The sequence below is a fragment of the Hyperolius riggenbachi genome, chromosome 2, assembly GCF_040937935.1.
Source record: "Hyperolius riggenbachi isolate aHypRig1 chromosome 2, aHypRig1.pri, whole genome shotgun sequence".
In the NCBI taxonomy this organism is placed as follows: Eukaryota; Metazoa; Chordata; class Amphibia; order Anura; family Hyperoliidae; genus Hyperolius; species Hyperolius riggenbachi.
Window position 1 is genome coordinate 754,983 of NC_090647.1, and position 24,111 is coordinate 779,093.

The following is a 24,111-nucleotide window of genomic DNA, read 5'->3' on the forward strand; positions in this document are numbered from 1 at the left end:
TGGCTCCACCCCCTCTGTGATCTATCTCTGCTTCCAGGACCCCCTGACAGCTGAGAGGGAGAGCGTGCTGCTCCTGGCTCCACCCCCTCTGTGATCCATTTCTGCTCTGCTTCCAGGACCCCCCTGCCTGCTAAGAGGGGGTGTGCCGCTCCTGGCTCCACCCCCTCTGTGATCCATCCCTGCTCTGCTTCCAGGACCCCCCTGCCTGCTGAGAGGGGGTGTGCCGCTCCTGGCTTCACCCCCTCTGTGATCCATCTCTGCTCTGCTTCCAGGACCCCCCTGACAGCTGAGAGGGGGGCGTGCTGCTCCTGGCTCCACCCCTGCTCTGCTTCCAGGACCCGCCCTGCCCGCTGAGAGGGGGGCGTGCTGCTCCTGGCTCCACCCCCTTTGTGATCCGAATCACTCATTTTGATGATTCGACTCAGAAAAAAGATGTGGATCGTTCATGATCCGGACAACACTATAGGTGTCGCTGTGGAGTCCACTCGGTGTTTCCGGTGGGCGGGCAGAGCCGGGTGAGTGTCGGGGATAGCTGGCGGGGAAGGATTAGGGCTCTGCGTTCGCTGTTTCCAGGCGGTGGGCCGGTGTAGTGTCAGATTGGGCAGCCCCGCAGATTGCATAGCTCCCAACTGTCCCTCTTTCGGAGGGACAGTCCCTCTTTGGGAGCCCTGTTCCTCTGTCCCTCTTTCCTCCTCATTTGTCCCTCTTTCAGGACTTTGTCCCTCTTTCTATGTAAATATACAGTATATATATTTCTATACTAAAAATGTGTTTGACTGACTCTAACCCTTATTCCCATCCTTTAAATTGATATATTACTAATTTTAAAATGTTATCATGAAGGAAAATGAACCAGGATAGAAAGGACCTGTGTGGTTTGATTATAAAACAACATATTTTTCTATTAAAATATTTATGGTATGCGTGACTAGGGGTGTGACGGGGGCGTGATCAGGGGTGTGGCTTAAATGTCCCTCTTTCTCATCCCAAAAAGTTGGGAGGTATGAGATTGTGCAGCCCCGCATGCGCAGTAGGAGCCTGCGTCCCATTAAATTGTGCAACCGCGTAAAACGTCCTAAATATCTCGGCTTCTGCACCACCTACACTCCCGAAATTTTCAGGGGAGGGAGGGGACCCCCAGATCTAGCTCTGTGCCGAATTGCAGCCCCCGAGCCCCGCTGGTTCCCGAGACTGATTGCAGCAAACCTATCTCGGGAAGCAGCGGGTCTCGGGGGCTGCAATTCAGCACAGAGCTAGATCTGGGGATCCCCTCCCTCCCCTGAAAATTTCGGGAGTGTAGGTGGTGCAGAAGCCGAGATATTTCAGGTAAATAATGTTGAACTTCCCACTGAGCATGCGCGACACTCAGTGAGGAAGGCTGCAATATCTGACATTACACCGGGATTAGGAGGAGGGAAGGGATTACAGAGGGCACACGGAGAGTGAGGTAAAGCGGGTGGGCGGAGCCAGTTGCGGGCGTGCTGATGACGTGCCGGGCATGCGCAGCTCTTGTGTGTTGAGGTTCCGGAAGTGACGTGCACGGAGCACTGTGTCTGATCGTGCTGCTCTGTGGTGAGTGCTACACGCATGCGCAGTTGTGTATGAGGGGAATATATGTGGCTCCGTCCATGTGCTGCTCTAATGAGAAGCTCCAGACACCTCATCACATTATTGTCTGTCCTCACCCTGCTCCTGTACCTGCTGGGCTGGGTAGGTTTGGGTTAGCTGGGTGGGTAGTTGGTGTACCCTCCTCCTGTATCTGCTGGGCTGGGCAGGTTTGGGTTAGCTGGGTGGGTAGTTGGTGTACCTGCAGGGCTGGGCAGGTTTGGGTTAGCTGGGTGGGTAGTTGGTGTACCCTCCTCCTGTATCTGCTGGGCTGGGCAGGTTTGGGTTAGTGGGGTGGGTAGTTGGTGTACCTCCAGGGCTGGGCAGGTTTGGGTTAGCTGGGTGGGTAGTTGGTGTACCCTCCTCCTGTATCTGCTGGGCTGGGTAGGTTTGGGTTAGTTGGGTGGGTAGTTGGTGTACCTGCAGGGCTGGGCAGGTTTGGGTTAGCTGGGTGGGTAGTTGGTGTACCCTCCTCCTGTATCTGCTGGGCTGGGCAGAGTGGAGTAGGTTTGGGTTAGTTGGGTGGGTAGTTGGTGTACCCTCCTCCTGTACCTGCTGGGCAGGTTTGGGTTAGTTGGGTAGGTAGTTGGTGTACCTGCTGGGCTGGGCAGGTTTGGGTTAGCTGGGTGGGTAGTTGGTGTACCCTCCTCCTGTATCTGCTGGGCTGGGTAGGGTTGGGTTAGGTGGGTAGTTGGTTTACCCTCTTCTCCTGTATCTGCTGGGCTGGGCAGAGTGGAGTAGGTTTGGGTTAGTTGGGTGAGTAGTTGTGTACTCTCCTCCTGTAGGCAGGACTGGGCAGGGTGTAGTAGGTTTGGGTTAGCTGGGTGGGTAGTTGGTGTACCCTCCTCCTGTATCTGCTGGGCTGGGCAGGTTTGGGTTAGCTGGGTGGGTAGTTGGTGTACCCTCCTCCTGTATCTGCTGGGCTGGGCAGAGTGGAGTAGGTTTGGGTTAGTTGGGTGGGTAGTTGGTGTACCCTCCTCCTGTATCTGCTGGGCTGAGTAGGTTTGGGTTAGTTGGGTGGGTAGTTGGTGTGCCTGCAGGGCTGGGCAGGTTTGGGTTAGCTGGGTGGGTAGTTGGTGTACCCTCCTCCTGTATCTGCTGGGCTGGGCAGGTTTGGGTTAGTGGGGTGGGTAGTTGGTGTACCTGCAGGGCTGGGCAGGTTTGGGTTAGCTGGGTGGGTAGTTGGTGTACCCTCCTCCTGTATCTGCTGGGCTGGGTAGGTTTGGGTTAGTTGGGTGGGTAGTTGGTGTACCTGCAGGGCTGGGCAGGTTTGGGTTAGCTGGGTGGGTAGTTGGTGTACCCTCCTCCTGTATCTGCTGGGCTGGGCAGGTTTGGGTTAGTGGGGTGGGTAGTTGGTGTACCCTCCTCCTGTATCTGCTGGGCAGGTTTGGGTTAGCTGGGTGGGTAGTTGGTGTACCCTCCTCCTGTATCTGCTGGGCTGGGCAGAGTGGAGTAGGTTTGGGTTAGTTGGGTGGGTAGTTGGTGTACCCTCCTCCTGTATCTGCTGGGCTGGGTAGGTTTGGTTTAGTTGGGTGGGTAGTTGGTGTACCTGCAGGGCTGGGCAGGTTTGGGTTAGCTGGGTGGGTAGTTGGTGTACCCTCCTCCTGTATCTGCTGGGCTGGGCAGGTTTGGGTTAGTGGGGTGGGTAGTTGGTGTACCTGCAGGGCTGGGCAGGTTTGGGTTAGCTGGGTGGGTAGTTGGTGTACCCTCCTCCTGTATCTGCTGGGCTGGGTAGGTTTGGGTTAGTTGGGTGGGTGGTTGGTGTACCTGCAGGGCTGGGCAGGTTTGGGTTAGCTGGGTGGGTAGTTGGTGTACCCTCCTCCTGTATCTGCTGGGCAGGTTTGGGTTAGTGGGGTGGGTAGTTGGTGTACCCTCCTCCTGTATCTGCTGGGCTGGGCAGGTTTGGGTTAGCTGGGTGGGTAGTTGGTGTACCCTCCTCCTGTATCTGCTGGGCTGGGCAGGTTTGGGTTATTGGGGTGGGTAGTTGGTGTACCCTCCTCCTGTATCTGCTGGGCTGGGTAGGTTTGGGTTAGCTGGGTGTGTAGTTGGTGTACCCTCCTCCTGTATCTGCTGGGCTGGGCAGGTTTGGGTTAGTTGGGTGGGTAGTTGGTGTACCCTCCTCTTGTATCTGCTGGGCTGGGTAGGTTTGGGTTAGGTGGGTAGTTGTTTTACCCCCTTCTCCTGTATCTGCTGGGCTGGGCAGAGTGGAGTAGGTTTGGGTTAGTTGGGTGAGTAGTTGTGTACTCTCCTCCTGTAGGCAGGGCTGGGCAGGGTGTAGTAGGTTTGGGTTAGTGGGGTGGGTAGTTGGTGTACCCTCCTCCTGTATCTGCTGGGCTGGGCAGGTTTGGGTTAGCTGGGTGGGTAGTTGGTGTACCCTCCTCCTGTATCTGCTGGGCTGGGTAGGGTTGGGTTAGGTGGGTAGTTGGTTTACCCCCTTCTCCTGTATCTGCTGGGCTGGGCAGAGTGGAGTAGGTTTGGGTTAGTTGGGTGAGTAGTTGTGTACTCTCCTCCTGTAGGCAGGGCTGGGCAGGGTGTAGTAGGTTTGGGTTAGTGGGGTGGGTAGTTGGTGTACCCTCCTCCTGTATCTGCTGGGCTGGGCAGGTTTGGGTTAGCTGGGTGGGTAGTTGGTGTACCCTCCTCCTGTATCTGCTGGGCTGGGCAGAGTGGAGTAGGTTTGGGTTAGTTGGGTAAGTAGTTGGTGTACCCTTCTCTAGTATATGCAAGGCTGGGTAGGTTTGGGTTAGGTGGGTAGTTGGTGTACCCTCCTCCTGTATCTGCTGGGCTGGGCAGAGTGGAGTAGGTTTGGGTTAGTTGGGTGGGTAGTTGGTGTACCCTCCTCCTGTACCTGCTGGGCTGGGCAGGTTTGGGTTAGTTGGGTGGGTAGTTGGTGTACCTGCTGGGCTGGGCAGGTTTGGGTTAGCTGGGTGGGTAGTTGGTGTACCCTCCTCCTGTATCTGCTGGGCTGGGTAGGGTTGGGTTAGGTGGGTAGTTGGTTTACCCTCTTCTCCTGTATCTGCTGGGCTGGGCAGAGTGGAGTAGGTTTGGGTTAGTTGGGTGAGTAGTTGTGTACTCTCCTCCTGTAGGCAGGACTGGGCAGGGTGTAGTAGGTTTGGGTTAGCTGGGTGGGTAGTTGGTGTACCCTCCTCCTGTATCTGCTGGGCTGGGCAGGTTTGGGTTAGCTGGGTGGGTAGTTGGTGTACCCTCCTCCTGTATCTGCTGGGCTGGGCAGAGTGGAGTAGGTTTGGGTTAGTTGGGTGGGTAGTTGGTGTACCCTCCTCCTGTATCTGCTGGGCTGGGTAGGTTTGGGTTAGTTGGGTGGGTAGTTGGTGTACCTGCAGGGCTGGGCAGGTTTGGGTTAGCTGGGTGGGTAGTTGGTGTACCCTCCTCCTGTATCTGCTGGGCTGGGCAGGTTTGGGTTAGTGGGGTGGGTAGTTGGTGTACCTGCAGGGCTGGGCAGGTTTGGGTTAGCTGGGTGGGTAGTTGGTGTACCCTCCTCCTGTATCTGCTGGGCTGGGTAGGTTTGGGTTAGTTGGGTGGGTAGTTGGTGTACCTGCAGGGCTGGGCAGGTTTGGGTTAGCTGGGTGGGTAGTTGGTGTACCCTCCTCCTGTATCTGCTGGTCTGGGCAGGTTTGGGTTAGTGGGGTGGGTAGTTGGTGTACCCTCCTCCTGTATCTGGTGGGCTGGGCAGGTTTGGGTTAGCTGGGTGGGTAGTTGGTGTACCCTCCTCCTGTATCTGCTGGGCTGGGTAGGTTTGGTTTAGTTTGGTGGGTAGTTGGTGTACCTGCAGGGCTGGGCAGGTTTGGGTTAGCTGGGTGGGTAGTTGGTGTACCCTCCTCCTGTATCTGCTGGGCTGGGCAGGTTTGGGTTAGTGGGGTGGGTAGTTGGTGTACCTGCAGGGCTGGGCAGGTTTGGGTTAGCTGGGTGGGTAGTTGGTGTACCCTCCTCCTGTATCTGCTGGGCTGGGTAGGTTTGGGTTAGTTGGGTGGGTAGTTGGTGTACCTGCAGGGCTGGGCAGGTTTGGGTTAGCTGGGTGGGTAGTTGGTGTACCCTCCTCCTGTATCTGCTGGGCTGGGCAGGTTTGGGTTAGTGGGGTGGGTAGTTGGTGTACCCTCCTCCTGTATCTGCTGGGCTGGGCAGGTTTGGGTTAGCTGGGTGGGTAGTTGGTGTACCCTCCTCCTGTATCTGCTGGGCTGGGCAGAGTGGAGTAGGTTTGGGTTAGTTGGGTAAGTAGTTGGTGTACCCTTCTCTAGTATATGCAAGGCTGGGTAGGTTTGGGTTAGGTGGGTAGTTGGTGTACCCTCCTCCTGTATCTGCTGGGCTGGGCAGAGTGGAGTAGGTTTGGGTTAGTTGGGTGGGTAGTTGGTGTACCCTCCTCCTGTACCTGCTGGGCTGGGCAGGTTTGGGTTAGTTGGGTGGGTAGTTGGTGTACCTGCTGGGCTGGGCAGGTTTGGGTTAGCTGGGTGGGTAGTTGGTGTACCCTCCTCCTGTATCTGCTGGGCTGGGTAGGGTTGGGTTAGGTGGGTAGTTGGTTTACCCTCTTCTCCTGTATCTGCTGGGCTGGGCAGAGTGGAGTAGGTTTGGGTTAGTTGGGTGAGTAGTTGTGTACTCTCCTCCTGTAGGCAGGACTGGGCAGGGTGTAGTAGGTTTGGGTTAGCTGGGTGGGTAGTTGGTGTACCCTCCTCCTGTATCTGCTGGGCTGGGCAGGTTTGGGTTAGCTGGGTGGGTAGTTGGTGTACCCTCCTCCTGTATCTGCTGGGCTGGGCAGAGTGGAGTAGGTTTGGGTTAGTTGGGTGGGTAGTTGGTGTACCCTCCTCCTGTATCTGCTGGGCTGGGTAGGTTTGGGTTAGTTGGGTGGGTAGTTGGTGTACCTGCAGGGCTGGGCAGGTTTGGGTTAGCTGGGTGGGTAGTTGGTGTACCCTCCTCCTGTATCTGCTGGGCTGGGCAGGTTTGGGTTAGTGGGGTGGGTAGTTGGTGTACCTGCAGGGCTGGGCAGGTTTGGGTTAGCTGGGTGGGTAGTTGGTGTACCCTCCTCCTGTATCTGCTGGGCTGGGTAGGTTTGGGTTAGTTGGGTGGGTAGTTGGTGTACCTGCAGGGCTGGGCAGGTTTTGGTTAGCTGGGTGGGTAGTTGGTGTACCCTCCTCCTGTATCTGCTGGTCTGGGCAGGTTTGGGTTAGTGGGGTGGGTAGTTGGTGTACCCTCCTCCTGTATCTGGTGGGCTGGGCAGGTTTGGGTTAGCTGGGTGGGTAGTTGGTGTACCCTCCTCCTGTATCTGCTGGGCTGGGTAGGTTTGGTTTAGTTTGGTGGGTAGTTGGTGTACCTGCAGGGCTGGGCAGGTTTGGGTTAGCTGGGTGGGTAGTTGGTGTACCCTCCTCCTGTATCTGCTGGGCTGGGCAGGTTTGGGTTAGTGGGGTGGGTAGTTGGTGTACCTGCAGGGCTGGGCAGGTTTGGGTTAGCTGGGTGGGTAGTTGGTGTACCCTCCTCCTGTATCTGCTGGGCTGGGTAGGTTTGGGTTAGTTGGGTGGGTAGTTGGTGTACCTGCAGGGCTGGGCAGGTTTGGGTTAGCTGGGTGGGTAGTTGGTGTACCCTCCTCCTGTATCTGCTGGGCTGGGCAGGTTTGGGTTAGTGGGGTGGGTAGTTGGTGTACCCTCCTCCTGTATCTGCTGGGCTGGGCAGGTTTGGGTTAGCTGGGTGGGTAGTTGGTGTACCCTCCTCCTGTATCTGCTGGGCTGGGCAGGTTTGGGTTATTGGGGTGGGTAGTTGGTGTACCCTCCTCCTGTATCTGCTGGGCTGGGTAGGTTTGGGTTAGCTGGGTGGGTAGTTGGTGTACCCTCCTCCTGTATCTGCTGGGCTGGGCAGGTTTGGGTTAGTTGGGTGGGTAGTTGGTGTACCCTCCTCTTGTATCTGCTGGGCTGGGTAGGTTTGGGTTAGGTGGGTAGTTGTTTTACCCCCTCCTCCTGTATCTGCTGGGCTGGGCAGAGTGGAGTAGGTTTGGGTTAGTTGGGTGAGTAGTTGTGTACTCTCCTCCTGTAGGCAGGGCTGGGCAGGGTGTAGTAGGTTTGGGTTAGTGGGGTGGGTAGTTGGTGTACCCTCCTCCTGTATCTGCTGGGCTGGGCAGGTTTGGGTTAGCTGGGTGGGTAGTTGGTGTACCCTCCTCCTGTATCTGCTGGGCTGGGTAGGGTTGGGTTAGGTGGGTAGTTGGTTTACCCCCTTCTCCTGTATCTGCTGGGCTGGGCAGAGTGGAGTAGGTTTGGGTTAGTTGGGTGAGTAGTTGTGTACTCTCCTCCTGTAGGCAGGGCTGGGCAGGGTGTAGTAGGTTTGGGTTAGTGGGGTGGGTAGTTGGTGTACCCTCCTCCTGTATCTGCTGGGCTGGGCAGGTTTGGGTTAGCTGGGTGGGTAGTTGGTGTACCCTCCTCCTGTATCTGCTGGGCTGGGTAGGGTTGGGTTAGGTGGGTAGGTAGTTGGTGTACCCCCTCCTCCTGTATATGCAGGAATGGGTAGGTTTGGGTTAGTTGGGTGAGTAGTTGGTGTACCCCCTCCTCCAGTATATGCAGGGCTGGGTAGGTTTGGATTAGCTGGGTGGGTAGTTGTGTACTCTTCTCCTGTATAGGCAGGGCTGGGCAGGGTGTAGTAGGTTTGGGTTAGTTGGGTGGGTAGTTGGTTTACCCCCTTCTCCTGTATATGCAGAGCTGGGCAGGGTGGAGTAGGTTTGGGTTAACTGGGCTGTTGGCTGGTGAATCTCACTTTTTCTCTCCTCTGTCTTGTGTTTGCAGGGTTAGGGTGTTGCACGTGGACATGATGAAGAATGATGGGCCTGTGAGTATCTGCTTATTTCATGATTGATGCTGAGATGTAATCACCTGATTAGAGTATTCCTGTGCTCTTCCTGCACACTGACTCGTACAGTAACCACTTCCTGCACACTGACTCGTACAGTAACCACTTCCTGCACACTGACTCGTACAGTAACCACTTCCTGCACACTGACTCGTACAGTAACCACTTCCTGCTTATGCCACCAATCATGACGGCTTTTCCTCCGCTGGAGTCTTGCTGGGCTCTTTATTTAGCACTTGAAAGTTCTGCGACTGCTCTCTTTCAGAGGCTAAATATATTGCGCCCCTGAAGCAGTATACCTTGGACTCCGCTCTAATCCTTTGACGTACAGTACAGCATTATAGTCATCAAGTTAAGATACATGTTTTTCTGAGATGCAGAAATCCCCTATATAAAGTGTGCAGAGGAAAGGGGGAACCGTGGAGGGCTGTGGGGGGTCCATGATGCCTCATGTTTGATATACGGCACATGCTGACCGTCTCTGGCTGCTCCTGGAAGGTCACATGAAGTCATTGTTGGGGACATCAGTCTGGAAGGACACGAGGTCATTGTTGGGGACATCACGCAGGAAGGTCACATGAGGTCATTGTTGGGGACATCAGGCTGGAAGGTCACAGAAGCTCATTGTTGGGGACATCAGGCAGGAAGGACTCATGAGGTCATTGTTGGGGACATCAGGCTGGATGGTCACATGAGGTCATTGTTGGGGACATCAGGCAGGAAGGACACATGAGGTCATTGTTGGGGACATCAGACTGGTAGGATACATGAGGTCATTGTTGGGGACATCAGGCTGGTAGGACACATGAGGTCATTGTTGGGGACATCGGGCAGGAAGGTCACATGAGGTCATTGTTGGGGACATCAGGCAGGAAAGTCACATGAGGTCATTGTTGGGGACATCAGGCAGGAAGGTCACATGAGGTCATTGTTGGGGACATCAGGCAGGAAGGTCACATGAGGTCATTGTTGGGGACATCAGGCAGGAAGGTCACATGAGTTCATCATTGGGGACATCAGGCTGAAAGGTCACGTGAGGTCATTGTTGGGGACATCAGGCTGGAAGGTCACATGAGGTCATTGTTGGGGACATCAGGCAGGAAGGTCACATGAGGTCATCATTGGGGACTGCAGGCTGAAAGGTCACATGAGGTCATTATTGGGGACATCAGGCTTGAAGGACACATGAGGTCATTGTTGGGGACATCAGACAGGAAGGTCACATGAGGTCATTATTGGGGACATCAGGCTGGAAGGACACATGAGGTCATTGTTGGGGACATCAGGCAGGAAGGTCACATGAAGTCATTGTTGGGGACATCAGGCAGGGAAGGTCACAGGAGGTCATTGTTGGGGACATCAGGCAGGAAGGTCACATGAGGTCATTGTTGGGGACATCAGGCTGGAAGGTCACATGAGGTCATTGTTTGAGACATCAGGCTGGAAGGTTACATGAGGTCATTGTTGGGGACATCAGGCAGGAAGGTCACATGAGGTCATCATTGGGGACATCAGGCTGAAAGGTCACGTGAGGTCATTGTTGGGGACATCAGGCAGGAAGGTCACGTGAGGTCATTGTTGGGGACATCAGGCAGGAAGGTAACATGAGGTCATTGTTGGGGACATCAGGCTGGAAGGTCACATGAGGTCATCATTGGGGACATCAGGCTGAAAGGTCACATGAGGTCATTATTGGGAACATCAGGCAGGAAGGACACATGAGGTCATTGTTGGGGACATCAGGCAGGAAGGTCACATGAGGTAATTGTTGGGGACATCAGGCTGGTAGGACACACGAGGTCATTGTTGGGGACATCAGGCAGGAAGGTCACATGAGGTCATTGTTGGGGACATCAGGCAGGAAGGTCACATGAGGTCATTGTTGGGGACATCAGGCAGGAAGGTCACATGAGGTCATTGTTGGGGACATCAGGCAGGAAGGTCACATGAGGTCATCATTGGGGACATCAGGCTGAAAGGTCACGTGAGGTCATTGTTGGGGACATCAGGCAGGAAGTTCACGTGAGGTCATTGTTGGGGACATCAGGCTGGAAGGTCACATGAGGTCATTGTTGGGGACATCAGGCTGGAAGGTCACATGAGGTCATCATTGGGGACATCAGGCTGAAAGGTCACGTGAGGTCATTGTTGGGGACATCAGGCAGGAAGGTCACGTGAGGTCATTATTGGGGACATCAGGCTGGAAGGTCACATGAGGTCATTATTGGGGACATCAGGCTGGAAGGTCACATGAGGTCATTATTGGGGACATCAGGCTGGAAGGTCACATGAGGTCATTATTGGGGACATCAGGCTGGAAGGACACATGAGGTCATTGTTGGGGACATCAGGCAGGAAGGTCACATGAGGTCATTGTTGGGGACATCAGGCAGGGAAGGTCACAGGAGGTCATTGTTGGGGACATCAGGCAGGAAGGTCACATGAGGTCATTATTGGGACATCAGGCAGGAAGGTCACATGAGGTCATTATTGGGACATCAGGCTGGAAGGTCACATGAGGTCATTGTTTGGGACATCAGGCTGGAAGGTCACATGAGGTCATTGTTGGGGACATCAGGCTGGAAGGTCACATGAGGTCATCATTGGGGACATCAGGCTGAAAGGTCACATGAGGTCATTATTGGGAACATCAGGCAGGAAGGACACATGAGGTCATTATTGGGAACATCAGGCAGGAAGGACACATGAGGTCATTGGGGACATCAGGCTGGAAGGTCACATAAGGTCATTGTTGGGGACGTCAGGCTGGAAGGTCACATATGGACATTGGGGACATCCACAAGGAAGGGCAAATGAGGTCATTGTTGGGGACATCCGGAAGGAAGGTCACATGAGGTCATTGTTGGGGACATCAGGATATATGAAACACTTGACAGTATTGCCCCATGGCGCACCAAATCAGCAACCAAAAAGCAGAAAGCTAATTGGTTTGACAAAACCATCATGGATCTAAAAAAGAAAGGGCGCAGACTAGAAAGACAGTGGCGTAAATCAGGGTCTGAGGAGCACAAATCTAGCCTAATTCAACACCTCAGACAATACCAACAAGCAATAACCAAGAAAAAAATCAGACTTTATCTCGCACAAAATATCTACAGCCAACAACAGAGCTGCTCAACTCTTCCACACAGTGGAATCACTCTGCAATCCTTCCTGCCTAAAAGCCCCAACCACATACTCCAGGGAAAGGTGTGAGGAATTCTCTGCCTTCTTCACAAACAAGGTGTCGACCATCCGTGCCAGCATTACACCAACAACATCAATTGACCACTGGACGTTGCATATACCTACTACCGTACCACCATGGCAAGTCTTTGACACTCTGAGTGTAGAAGATTTTGGAATTCTCATTCAAAGTCTCTGCCCCACTACCTGCGACCTGGATCCTGGCCCAACTGGATCCTTAATGCAGTGCCCAGCGCTGTTCAGGCCAGCACTTCACAAAATCACTCAGTGCTCCTTGCAAAGTGGACTTTTCCCAGAAGAACTAAAGAAAGCAATCATAAAACCCCTCCTGAAGAAACCATCACTAGATCCTGATTCTGTAACCAACTACAGACCTGTGGCGAACTTACCATTCCTATCAAAAGTTATCGAGAAAGCAGTCGCCAACCAGCTAGAAGCCAGGCTTACAGATAACAACATCTTTGATACTTTTCAGTCAGGATTCAGGAAAAGGCACAGCACTGAAACAGCATTAGTCCGAGTAATGAATGATCTACTTACTGCAAGGGCCAAGGGTGATTGCTCAATTCTGATTCTTCTTGACTTGTCAGCAGCATTTGATACTGTGGATCATGAAATACTAATCCAGCGACTGAAGAATTACTGTGGCCTAAGGGGTACTGTTCTTAGCTGGTTTCAGACCTTCCTATCTGGCAGGACACAGCAAGTATGTCTGGGCACACACTACTCTAATCCAGTGCCACTTGCCTATGGAGTTCCACAGGGTTCTGTACTATCACCATTACTCTTTGCAGTCTACATGCTCCCACTGGGCAAAATAATCCAGAACTATGGTTTAGGATACCATTGTTATGCAGATGACACACAACTGTATCTGTCCTTCAAGCCTGGCACCCAAGACCCATCAGCATCCATAAATGCGTGTCTAGTGGATTTACAAAATTGGATGAACACCAGCTGGCTGAGGCTGAACTCTGACAAAACAGAGGTGTTGGTGGTAGGTGGTCCACACATGATGGATAAAGTTCAAAACGCTCACCACCTCAAACTAGCAATTGGGGGAGATACTGTACAGTATAAAGACTCTGTGCGAAACCTTGGGGTGATCCTGGATGGAAATCTAAAACTCAGACAGCAGGTATCAGCTGTCGTCAAGTCTTCCTTCTTCCATCTAAGAAATATAGCGAAAATCAAACACCTTATCCCAGCTGAAGACCTACCTGCCCTGGTTCACGCATTTGTATCCTCCCGCCTAGACTACTGCAACGCCCTGTTAATCGGATCTACAGATAAGGTTCTGCGCCCCTTACAGCTAGTACAGAATGCTGCAGCCAGACTCCTAGCCAATGCCCCCCGCAGCTCACACATCACCCCAGTACTGCAAACTCTTCACTGGTTGCCAGTAAAATGGAGAATCAATTTTAAGATCTGCCTGCTGACATTCAAGGCTCTACACCACATGGGACCCAAATACATAGCGGATCTATTGGAACTTTATGCCCCTCCACGCACCCTCCGCTCTGCCAACAAGATGAAGCTGTTTATTCCCAGGATACACTTAACATTTGGTGCTCGGGCCTTTTCCTATGCAGCCCCTACTCTATGGAACTCACTTCCACAATCAGTACGAGAGGCTCCTTCTCTGGACAGCTTTAAAAAAAGGCTAAAAACTCACCTCTTTTCCCTAGCCTTTGAGACTGCATAATGCAGGGTCACAGCGCTTTGAGTCCCCAGGGAGAAAAGCGCTATATAAATATTATTGTTATTGTTGTTGAAGGACACATGAGGTCATTGTTGGGGTCATCAGGCTTGAAGGACACATGAGGTCATTGTTGGGGTCATCAGGCAGGAAGGACACATGGGGCTTGATTCACAAAAGAGTGCTTTAGCTGTTAGCTTTTAACTGTTAGCACGGCCGTTTTCGCGTGAATTTTCGCATTTCGCGCGTTCGTGAATTTTTGCGCGAAACGATAACGAAAATTCGCATTTGCGCGCGAAACCGTTATCGTTTCGCGTAAAAATTCGCGATCGTGAGCAATGCGAAAATTCACGCGAAAACGGTTGTGCTAACAGTTAGCACTCTTTTGTGAATCAAGCCCATGAGGTCATTGTAGGGGACATCAGGCAGGAAGGACACATGAGGTCATTGTTGGGGACATCTGGCAGGAAGGACACAAGGTCATTGTTGGGGACATCAGGCAGGAAGGTCACATGAGGTCATTGTTGGGGTCATTAGGCAGGAAGGACACATGAGGTCATTGTTGGGGTCATCAGGCAGGAAGGACACATGAGGTCATTGTTGGGGACATCAGGCTTGAAGGACACATGAGGTCATTGTTGGGGTCATCAGGCTTGAAGGACATATGAGTTCATTGTTGGGGTCATCAGGCAGGAAGGACACATGAGTTCATTGTTGGGGTCATCAGGCAGGAAGGACACATGAGGTCATTGTTGGGGTCATCAGGCAGGAAGGACACATGAGGTCATTGTTGGGGTCATCAGGCAGGAAGGACACATGAGGTCATTGTTGGGGACATCAGGCAGGAAGGACACATGAGGGCATTTTGGGGGACATCAGGCAGGAGGATCTGTTAATCACATCTTTATATTCTTTTCTCATCAGGTCCAGAAGACAAATGACTTCAGCACTCTCAGTAAAGCATCGGCAGCAGCGGCAGGCTACATCCCGGATCTCTTCCAGAAATGCTTTGTCAGTCGCACGTGCAGAAGAGCCCCCCTCATTCACAGGTGATCCCCTCCCCCAACACCCTCGCCCAACACATTCCTTCTTCAGACTCTTCACATACAAATACTAGCGTACTTCAACCAGGAGACCCCAGCCTGATACCCCAGGTGTGGGGAGACATTACCTCTGTTGGGGTACATAGACCAGGAGACCCCAGCCTGATACCCCAGGTGTGGGGAGACATTACCTCTGTGGGGGTACATAGACCAGGAGACCCCAGCCTGATACCCCAGGTGTGGGGAGACATTACCTCTGTGGGGGTACATAGACCAGGAGACCTCAGCCTGATACCCCAGGTGTGGGGAGATATTACCTCTGTGGGGGTATATAGACCAGGAGACCCCAGCCTGATACCCCAGGTGTGGGGAGATATTACCTCTGTGGGGGTATATAGACCAGGAGACCCCAGCCTGATATCCCAGGTGTGGGGAGACATTACCTCTGTGGGGGTACATAGACCAGGAGACCCCAGCCGTATACCCCAGGTGTGGGGAGACATTACCTCTGTGGGGGTACATAGACCAGGAGACCCCAGCCTGATACCCCAGGTGTGGGGAGATATTACCTCTCCGGGGAGTACATAGACCAGGACACCCCAGCCTGATACCCCAGGTGTGGGGAGATATTACCTCTGTGGGGGTACATAGACCAGGAGACCTCAGCCTGATACCCCAGGTGTGGGGAGATATTACCTCTGTGGGGGTATATAGACCAGGAGACCCCAGCCTGATACCCCAGGTGTGGGGAGATATTACCTCTGTGGGGGTATATAGACCAGGAGACCCCAGCCTGATATCCCAGGTGTGGGGAGACATTACCTCTGTGGGGGTACATAGACCAGGAGACCCCAGCCTGATACCCCAGGTGCGGGGAGACATTACCTCTGTGGGGGTATATAGACCAGGAGACCCCAGCCTGATATCCCAGGTGTGGGGAGATATTACCTCTGTGGGGGTACATAGACCAGGAGACCCCAGCCTGATACCCCAGGTGTGGGGAGCTATTACCTCTGTGGGGGTATATAGACCAGGAGGCCCCAGCCTGATACCCCAGGTGTGGGGAGACATTACCTCTGTGGGGGAGTACATAGACCAGGAGGCCCCAGCCTGATACCCCAGGTGTGGGGAGACATTACCTCTGTGGGAGTACATAGACCAGGAGGCCCCAGCCTGATACCCCAGGTGTGGGGAGACATTACCTCTGTGGGGGTACATAGACCAGGAGACCCCAGCCTGATACCCCAGGTGTGGGGAGACATTACCTCTGTGGGGGTATATAGACCAGGAGGCCCCAGCCTGATACCCCAGGTGTGGGGAGACATTACCTCTGTGGGGGTACATAGACCAGGAGACCCCAGCCTGATACCCCAGGTGTGGGGAGACATTACCTCTGTGGGGGTACATAGACCAGGAGACCCCAGCCTGATACCCCAGGTGTGGGGAGATATTACCTCTGTGGGGGTACATAGACCAGGAGACCCCAGCCTGATACCCCAGGTGTGGGGAGACATTACCTCTGTGGGGGTATATAGACCAGGAGGCCCCAGCCTGATACCCCAGGTGTGGGGAGACATTACCTCTGTGGGAGTACATAGACCAGGAGGCCCCAGCCTGATACCCCAGGTGTGGGGGGATATTACCTCTGTGGGGGTATATAGACCAGGAGGCCCAAGTCTGATACCCCAGGTGTGGGGAGACATTACCTCTCCGGGGAGTACATAGACCAGGAGACCCCAGCCTGATACCCCAGGTGTGGGGAGACATTACCTCTGTGGGGGAGTACATAGACCAGGAGGCCCCAGCCTGATACCCCAGGTGTGGGGAGACATTACCTCTGTGGGGGTACATAGACCAGGAGACCCCAGCCTGATACCCCAGGTGTGGGGAGATATTACCTCTGTGGGGGTATATAGACCAGGAGGCCCAAGTCTGATACCCCAGGTGTGGGGAGACATTACCTCTCCGGGGAGTACATAGACCAGGAGACCCCAGCCTGATACCCCAGGTGTGGGGAGACATTACCTCTGTGGGGGAGTACATAGACCAGGAGGCCCCAGCCTGATACCCCAGGTGTGGGGAGACATTACCTCTGTGGGGGTACATAGACCAGGAGACCCCAGCCTGATACCCCAGGTGTGGGGAGATATTACCTCTGTGGGGGTACATAGACCAGGAGACCCCAGCCTGATACCCCAGGTGTGGGGAGACCTTACCTCTGTGGGGGAGTACATAGACCAGGAGACCCCAGCCTGATACCCCAGGTGTGGGGAGACATTACCTCTCCGGGGAGTACATAGACCAGGAGACCCCAGCCTGATACCCCAGGTGTGGGGAGACATTACCTCTGTGGGGGGTACATAGACCAGGAGACCCCAGCCTGATACCCCAGGTGTGGGGAGATATTACCTCTGTGGGGGTACATAGACCAGGAGACCCCAGCCTGATACCCCAGGTGTGGGGAGATATTACCTCTGTGGGGGTACATAGACCAGGAGACCCCAGCCTGATACCCCAGGTGTGGGGAGATATTACCTCTGTGGGGGTATATAGACCAGGAGGCCCAAGTCTGATACCCCAGGTGTGGGGAGACATTACCTCTCCGGGGAGTACGTAGACCAGGAGACCCCAGCCTGATACCCCAGGTGTGGGGAGATATTACCTCTGTGGGGGTACATAGACCAGGAGACCCCAGCCTGATACCCCAGGTGTGGGGAGATATTACCTCTGTGGGGGTATATAGACCAGGAGGCCCAAGTCTGATACCCCAGGTGTGGGGAGACATTACCTCTGTGGGGGAGTACATAGACCAGGAGGCCCCAGCCTGATACCCCAGGTGTGGGGAGACATTACCTCTGTGGGGGTACATAGACCAGGAGACCCCAGCCTGATACCCCAGGTGTGGGGAGATATTACCTCTCCGGGGAGTACATAGACCAGGAGACCCCAGCCTGATACCCCAGGTGTGGGGAGATATTACCTCTGTGGGGGTACATAGACCAGGAGGCCCCAGCCTGATACCCCAGGTGTGGGGAGACATTACCTCTCCGGGGAGTACATAGACCAGGAGACCCCAGCCTGATACCCCAGGTGTGGGGAGATATTACCTCTCCGGGGAGTACATAGACCAGGAGACCCCAGCCTGATACCCCAGGTGTGGGGAGACATTACCTCTGTGGGGGTATATAGACCAGGAGACCCCAGCCTGATACCCCAGGTGTGGGGAGACATTACCTCTGTGGGAGTACATAGACCAGGAGGCCCCAGCCTGATACCCCTGGTGTGGGGAGACATTACCTCTGTGGGGGAGTACATAGACCAGGAGGCCCCAGCCTGATACCCCAGGTGTGGGGAGACATTACCTCTGTGGGGGTACATAGACCAGGAGACCCCAGCCTGATACCCCAGGTGTGGGGAGATATTACCTCTGTGGGGGTATATAGACCAGGAAGCCCAAGTCTGATACCCCAGGTGTGGGGAGACATTACCTCTGTGGGGGTACATAGACCAGGAGACCCCAGCCTGATACCCCAGGTGTGGGGAGACATTACCTCTGTGGGGGTATATAGACCAGGAGGCCCCAGCCTGATACCCCAGGTGTGGGGAGACATTACCTCTGTGGGGGAGTACATAGACCAGGAGGCCCCAGCCTGATACCCCAGGTGTGGGGAGACATTACCTCTGTGGGGGTACATAGACCAGGAGACCCCAGCCTGATACCCCAGGTGTGGGGAGATATTACCTCTGTGGGGGTACATAGACCAGGAGACCCCAGCCTGATACCCCAGGTGTGGGGAGACCTTACCTCTGTGGGGGAGTACATAGTCCAGGAGACCCCAGCCTGATACCCCAGGTGTGGGGAGACATTACCTCTCCGGGGAGTACATAGACCAGGAGACCCCAGCCTGATACCCCAGGTGTGGGGAGACATTACCTCTGTGGGGGTATATAGACCAGGAGGCCCCAGCCTGATACCCCAGGTGTGGGGAGACATTACCTCTGTGGGGGTACATAGACCAGGAGACCCCAGCCTGATACCCCAGGTGTGGGGAGATATTACCTCTGTGGGGGTACATAGACCAGGAGACCCCAGCCTGATACCCCAGGTGTGGGGAGATATTACCTCTCCGGGGAGTACATAGACCAGGAGACCCCAGCCTGATACCCCAGGTGTGGGGAGACATTACCTCTGTGGGGGTATATAGACCAGGAGGCCCCAGCCTGATACCCCAGGTGTGGGGAGACATTACCTCTGTGGGGGTACATAGACCAGGAGACCCCAGCCTGATACCCCAGGTGTGGGGAGATATTACCTCTGTGGGGGTACATAGACCAGGAGACCCCAGCCTGATACCCCAGGTGTGGGGAGATATTACCTCTGTGGGGGTACATAGACCAGGAGACCCCAGCCTGATACCCCAGGTGTGGGGAGACATTACCTCTGTGGGGGTACATAGACCAGGAGACCCCAGCCTGATACCCCAGGTGTGGGGAGATATTACCTCTGTGGGGGTACATAGACCAGGAGACCCCAGCCTGATACCCCAGGTGTGGGGAGCCATTACCTCTCCGGGGAGTACATAGACCAGGAGACCCCAGCCTGATACCCCAGGTGTGGGGAGACATTACCTCTGTGGGGTTACATAGACCAGGAGACCCCAGCCTGATACCCCAGGTGTGGGGAGACATTACCTCTGTGGGGGTACATAGACCAGGAGACCCCAGCCTGATACCCCAGGTGTGGGGAGATATTACCTCTGTGGGGGTACATAGACCAGGAGACCCCAGCCTGATACCCCAGGTGTGGGGAGACATTACCTCTCCGGGGAGTACTTAGACCAGGAGACCCCAGCCTGATACCCCAGGTGTGGGGAGACATTACCTCTGTGGGGGTACATAGACCAGGAGACCCCAGCCTGATACCCCAGGTGTGGGGAGATATTACCTCTGTGGGGGTACATAGACCAGGAGACCCCAGCCTGATACCCCAGGTGTGCGGAGACATTACCTCTCCGGGGAGTACATAGACCAGGAGACCCCAGCCTGATACCCCAGGTGTGGGGAGACATTATCTCTGTGGGGGGTACATAGACCAGGAGACTCCAGCCTGATACCCCAGGTGTGGGGAGATATTACCTCTGTGGGGGTACATAGACCAGGAGGCCCCAGCGTGATACCCCAGGTGTGGGGAGACATTACCTCTGTGGGGGTACATAGACCAGGAGGCCCCAGCCTGATACCCCAGGTGTGGGAAGATATTACCTCTGTGGGGGTACATAGACCAGGAGACCCCAGCCTGATACCCCAGGTGTGGGGAGATATTACCTCTGTGGGGGTATATAGACCAGGAGGCCCCAGCCTGATACCCCAGGTGTGGGGAGACATTACCTCTGTGGGGGTACATAGACCAGGAGACCCCAGCCTGATACCCCAGGTGTGGGGAGATATTACCTCTGTGGGGGTACATAGACCAGGAGACCCCAACCTGATACCCCAGGTGTGGGGAGATATTACCTCTGTGGGGGTACATAGACCAGGAGACCCCAGCCTGATACCCCAGGTGTGGGGAGACATTACCTCTCCGGGGAGTACATAGACCAGAAGACCCCAGCTTGATACCCCAGGTGTGGGGAGACATTACCTCTCCGGGGAGTACATAGACCAGGAGACCCCAGCCTGATACCCCAGGTGTGGGGAGACATTACCTCTGTGGGGGGTACATAGACCAGGAGACCCCAGCCTGATACCCCAGGTGTGGGGAGACATTACCTCTGTGGGGGTACATAGACCAGGAGACCCCAGCCTGATACCCCAGGTGTGGGGAGACATTACCTCTGTGGGGGTACATAGACCAGGAGACCCCAGCCTGATACCCCAGGTGTGGGGAGATATTACCTCTGTGGGGGTACATAGACCAGGAGGCCCCAGCCTGATACCCCAGGTGTGGGGAAACATTACCTCTGTGGGGGTACATAGACCAGGAGGCCCCAGCCTGATACCCCAGGTGTGGGGAGATATTACCTCTGTGGGGGTACATAGACCAGGAGACCCCAGCCTGATACCCCAGGTGTGGGGAGATATTACCTCTGTGGGGGTACATAGACCAGGAGACCCCAGCCTGATACCTCAGGTGTGGGGAGACATTACCTCTCCGGGGAGTACATAGACCAGGAGGCCCAAGTCTGATACCCCAGGTGTGGGGAGACATTACCTCTGTGGGGGTACATAGACCAGGAGACCCCAGCCTGATATCCCAGGTGTGGGGAGATATTACCTCTGTGGGGGTACATAGACCAGGAGGCCCCAGCCTGATATCCCAGGTGTGGGGAGATATTACCTCTGTGGGGGTACATAGACCAGGAGGCCCCAGCCTGATACCCCAGGTGTGGGGAGACATTACCTCTGTGGGGGTAAATAGACCAGGAGGCCCCAGCCTGATATCCCAGGTGTGGGGAGATATTACCTCTGTGGGGGTATATAGACCAGGAGGCCCCAGCCTGATACCCCAGGTGTGGGGAGACATTACCTCTCCGGGGAGTACATAGACCAGGAGACTCCAGCCTGATACCCCAGGTGTGGGGAGACATTACCTCTGTGGGGGTACATAGACCAGGAGACCCCAGCCTGATACCCCAGGTGTGGGGAGATATTACCTCTGTGGGGGTATATAGACCAGGAGGCCCAAGTCTGATACCCCAGGTGTGGGGAGACATTACCTCTCCGGGGAGTACATAGACCAGGAGACCCCAGCCTGATATCCCAGGTGTGGGGAGATATTACCTCTGTGGGGGAGTACATAGACCAGGAGACTCCAGCCGTATACCCCAGGTGTGGGGAGACATTACCTCTGTGGGGGTACATAGACCAGGAGGCCCCAGCCTGATATCCCAGGTGTGGGGAGATATTACCTCTGTGGGGGTACATAGACCAGGAGGCCCCAGCCTGATACCCCAGGTGTGGGGAGACATTACCTCTGTGGGGGTACATAGACCAGGAGGCCCCAGCCTGATATCCCAGGTGTGGGGAGATATTACCTCTGTGGGGGTATATAGACCAGGAGGCCCCAGCCTGATACCCCAGGTGTGGGGAGACATTACCTCTCCGGGGAGTACATAGACCAGGAGACTCCAGCCTGATACCCCAGGTGTGGGGAGACATTACCTCTGTGGGGGTACATAGACCAGGAGACCCCAGCCTGATACCCCAGGTGTGGGGAGATATTACCTCTGTGGGGGTATATAGACCAGGAGGCCCAAGTCTGATACCCCAGGTGTGGGGAGACATTACCTCTCCGGGGAGTACATAGACCAGGAGACCCCAGCCTGATATCCCAGGTGTGGGGAGATATTACCTCTGTGGGGGTACATAGACCAGGAGGCCCCAGCCTGATACCCCAGGTGTGGGGAGATATTACCTCTGTGGGGGTACATAGACCAGGAGACTCCAGACGTATACCCCAGGTGTGGGGAGACATTACCTCTGTGGGGGTACATAGACCAGGAGGCCCCAGCCTGATATCCCAGGTGTGGGGAGATATTACCTCTGTGGGGGTACATAGACCAGGAGGCCCCAGCCTGATACCCCAGGTGTGGGGAGACATTACCTCTGTGGGGGTACATAGACCAGGAGGCCCCAGCCTGATATCCCAGGTGTGGGGAGATCTTACCTCTGTGGGGGTATATAGACCAGGAGGCCCCAGCCTGATATCCCAGGTGTGGGGAGACATTACCTCTCCGGGGAGTACATAGACCAGGAGGCCCAAGTCTGATACCCCAGGTGTGGGGAGACATTACCTCTCCGGGGAGTACATAGACCAGGAGACCCCAGCCTGATATCCCAGGTGTGGGGAGATATTACCTCTGTGGGAGTACATAGACCAGGAGACCCCAGCCTGATACCCCAGGTGTGGGGAGATATTACCTCTGTGGGGGTACATAGACCAGGAGGCCCCAGCCTGATACCCCAGGTGTGGGGAGATATTACCTCTGTGGGGGTACATAGACCAGGAGGCCCCAGCCTGATACCCCAGGTGTGGGGAGACATTACCTCTCCGGGGAGTACATAGACCAGGAGACCCCAGCCTGATATCCCAGGTGTGGGGAGATATTACCTCTGTGGGGGTACATAGACCAGGAGACCCCAGCCTGATACCCCAGGTGTGGGGAGACATTACCTCTGTGGGGGGTACATAGACCAGGAGACTCCAGCCGTATACCCTAGGTGTGTGTGGAGGGGGGGCATTAGCTCGGGGGGGGGGGGGGAGGGGTGCATAGTCCTGGAGGCGCTCAGTGTGGCTTCCATATTTGAATAGATTGTTTGTCGGGTGTGGGGTAGGAGGAAGGGCCTGGACTGAGCCCCCCCCCCCCCCCCTCCATTACTTTGATCATATCTGTTGTTGTGGTCTCATCAATGAACCAGCTGTCAGCTGAGCTATTTACCCTGCTGCTGTTCTGTGCATGCTGTACACTAGAGGGAGGCAGAGAGCAGGGCATGTTGTGCTGGGAAGTTATACTAAGCCTTCTCATGCTTTCTTGCAGAGGATACTGGCTCCGCTCACAGGCCATCACACACTGCATCAGGGAGTTTCTGCAGGACACGGAGCTCTGTCCACACAGGCAGGTGAGTCCTCATCATCCATTATTTATAGGCCAATTCCTCATCTACACAGCTGTTACAGTTTGGCCTTCTGCCCTTCAGGTCCTCTCGCTTGGATGTGGGTTTGACTCGCTGTATTTCCGGATGTGTCGGGAGGAGTCAGTAGTGGGAATGACCTCTTTCTGGGAGGTGGATTTTCCTGCGGTGGTGAAAAGGAAGCGTCAGGTTATTGAACAGACGGAGGAGCTGCGATCGCTGCTGGTTAGCAGTTCAGAGTGTAGCGTCTCTGGTGAGTATGTGCACAGTGCATCCTCTCTGGTATATTCAGAGTATAGCGCCTCTGGTGACTATGCTCAGAGTGTAGCGCCTCTGGTGACTATGCTCAGAGTGTACCCTCTCTGGTGACTATGCTCAGAGTGTAGCGCCTCTGGTGACTATGCTCAGAGTGTAGCCTCTCTGGTGAGTATGCTCCGAGTGCAGCCTCTCTGGTGACTATGCTCAGAGTGCAGCCTCTCTGGTGACTATGCTCAGAGTGCAGCCTCTCTGGTGACTATGCTCAGAGTGCAGCCTCTCTGGTGACTATGCTCAGAGTGTAGCCTCTCTGGTGACTATGCTCAGAGTGTAGCCTCTCTGGTGACTATGCTCAGAGTGTAGCCTCTCTGGTGACTATGCTCAGAGTGTAGCCTCTCTGGTGACTATGCTCAGAGTGTAGCCTCTCTGGTGACTATGCTCAGAGTGTAGCCTCTCTGGTGACTATGCTCAGAGTGTAGCCTCTCTGGTGACTATGCTCAGAGTGTAGCCTCTCTGGTGACTATGCTCAGAGTGTAGCCTCTCTGGTGACTATGCTCAGAGTGTAGCCTCTCTGGTGACTATGCTCAGAGTGTAGCCTCTCTGGTGACTATGCTCAGAGTGTAGCCTCTCTGGTGACTATGCTCAGAGTGTAGCCTCTCTGGTGACTATGCTCAGAGTGTAGCCTCTCTGGTGACTATGCTCAGAGTGTAGCCTCTCTGGTGACTATGCTCAGAGTGTAGCCTCTCTGGTGACTATGCTCAGAGTGTAGCCTCTCTGGTGACTATGCTCAGAGTGTAGCCTCTCTGGTGACTATGCTCAGAGTGTAGCCTCTCTGGT

General features: G+C 54.8%; 1 protein-coding gene across 5 annotated transcripts in view; it reads left to right on the forward strand.

The window, feature by feature from the left end:
- Positions 1 to 1,519: 1,519 nt before the first annotated feature.
- Positions 1,520 to 24,111, forward strand: part of LCMT2 (leucine carboxyl methyltransferase 2) — a 240,741-nt gene continuing 218,149 nt past the window's right edge. For 4 of the 5 annotated variants that reach the window (XM_068266443.1, XM_068266446.1, XM_068266447.1 and 1 more), the window contains exons 1-5: positions 1,601 to 1,710; positions 8,376 to 8,418; positions 14,270 to 14,394; positions 22,926 to 23,007; positions 23,086 to 23,272. In XM_068266443.1, the coding sequence (XP_068122544.1) occupies positions 8,398 to 8,418; positions 14,270 to 14,394; positions 22,926 to 23,007; positions 23,086 to 23,272 (415 nt within the window). In that variant the 5' untranslated portion in view covers positions 1,601 to 1,710; positions 8,376 to 8,397. Of the gene's footprint in view, positions 1,573 to 1,600; positions 1,711 to 8,375; positions 8,419 to 14,269; positions 14,395 to 22,925; positions 23,008 to 23,085; positions 23,273 to 24,111 lie in introns of those variants that run through there. The other variant, XM_068266444.1, reaches the window with a different exon arrangement.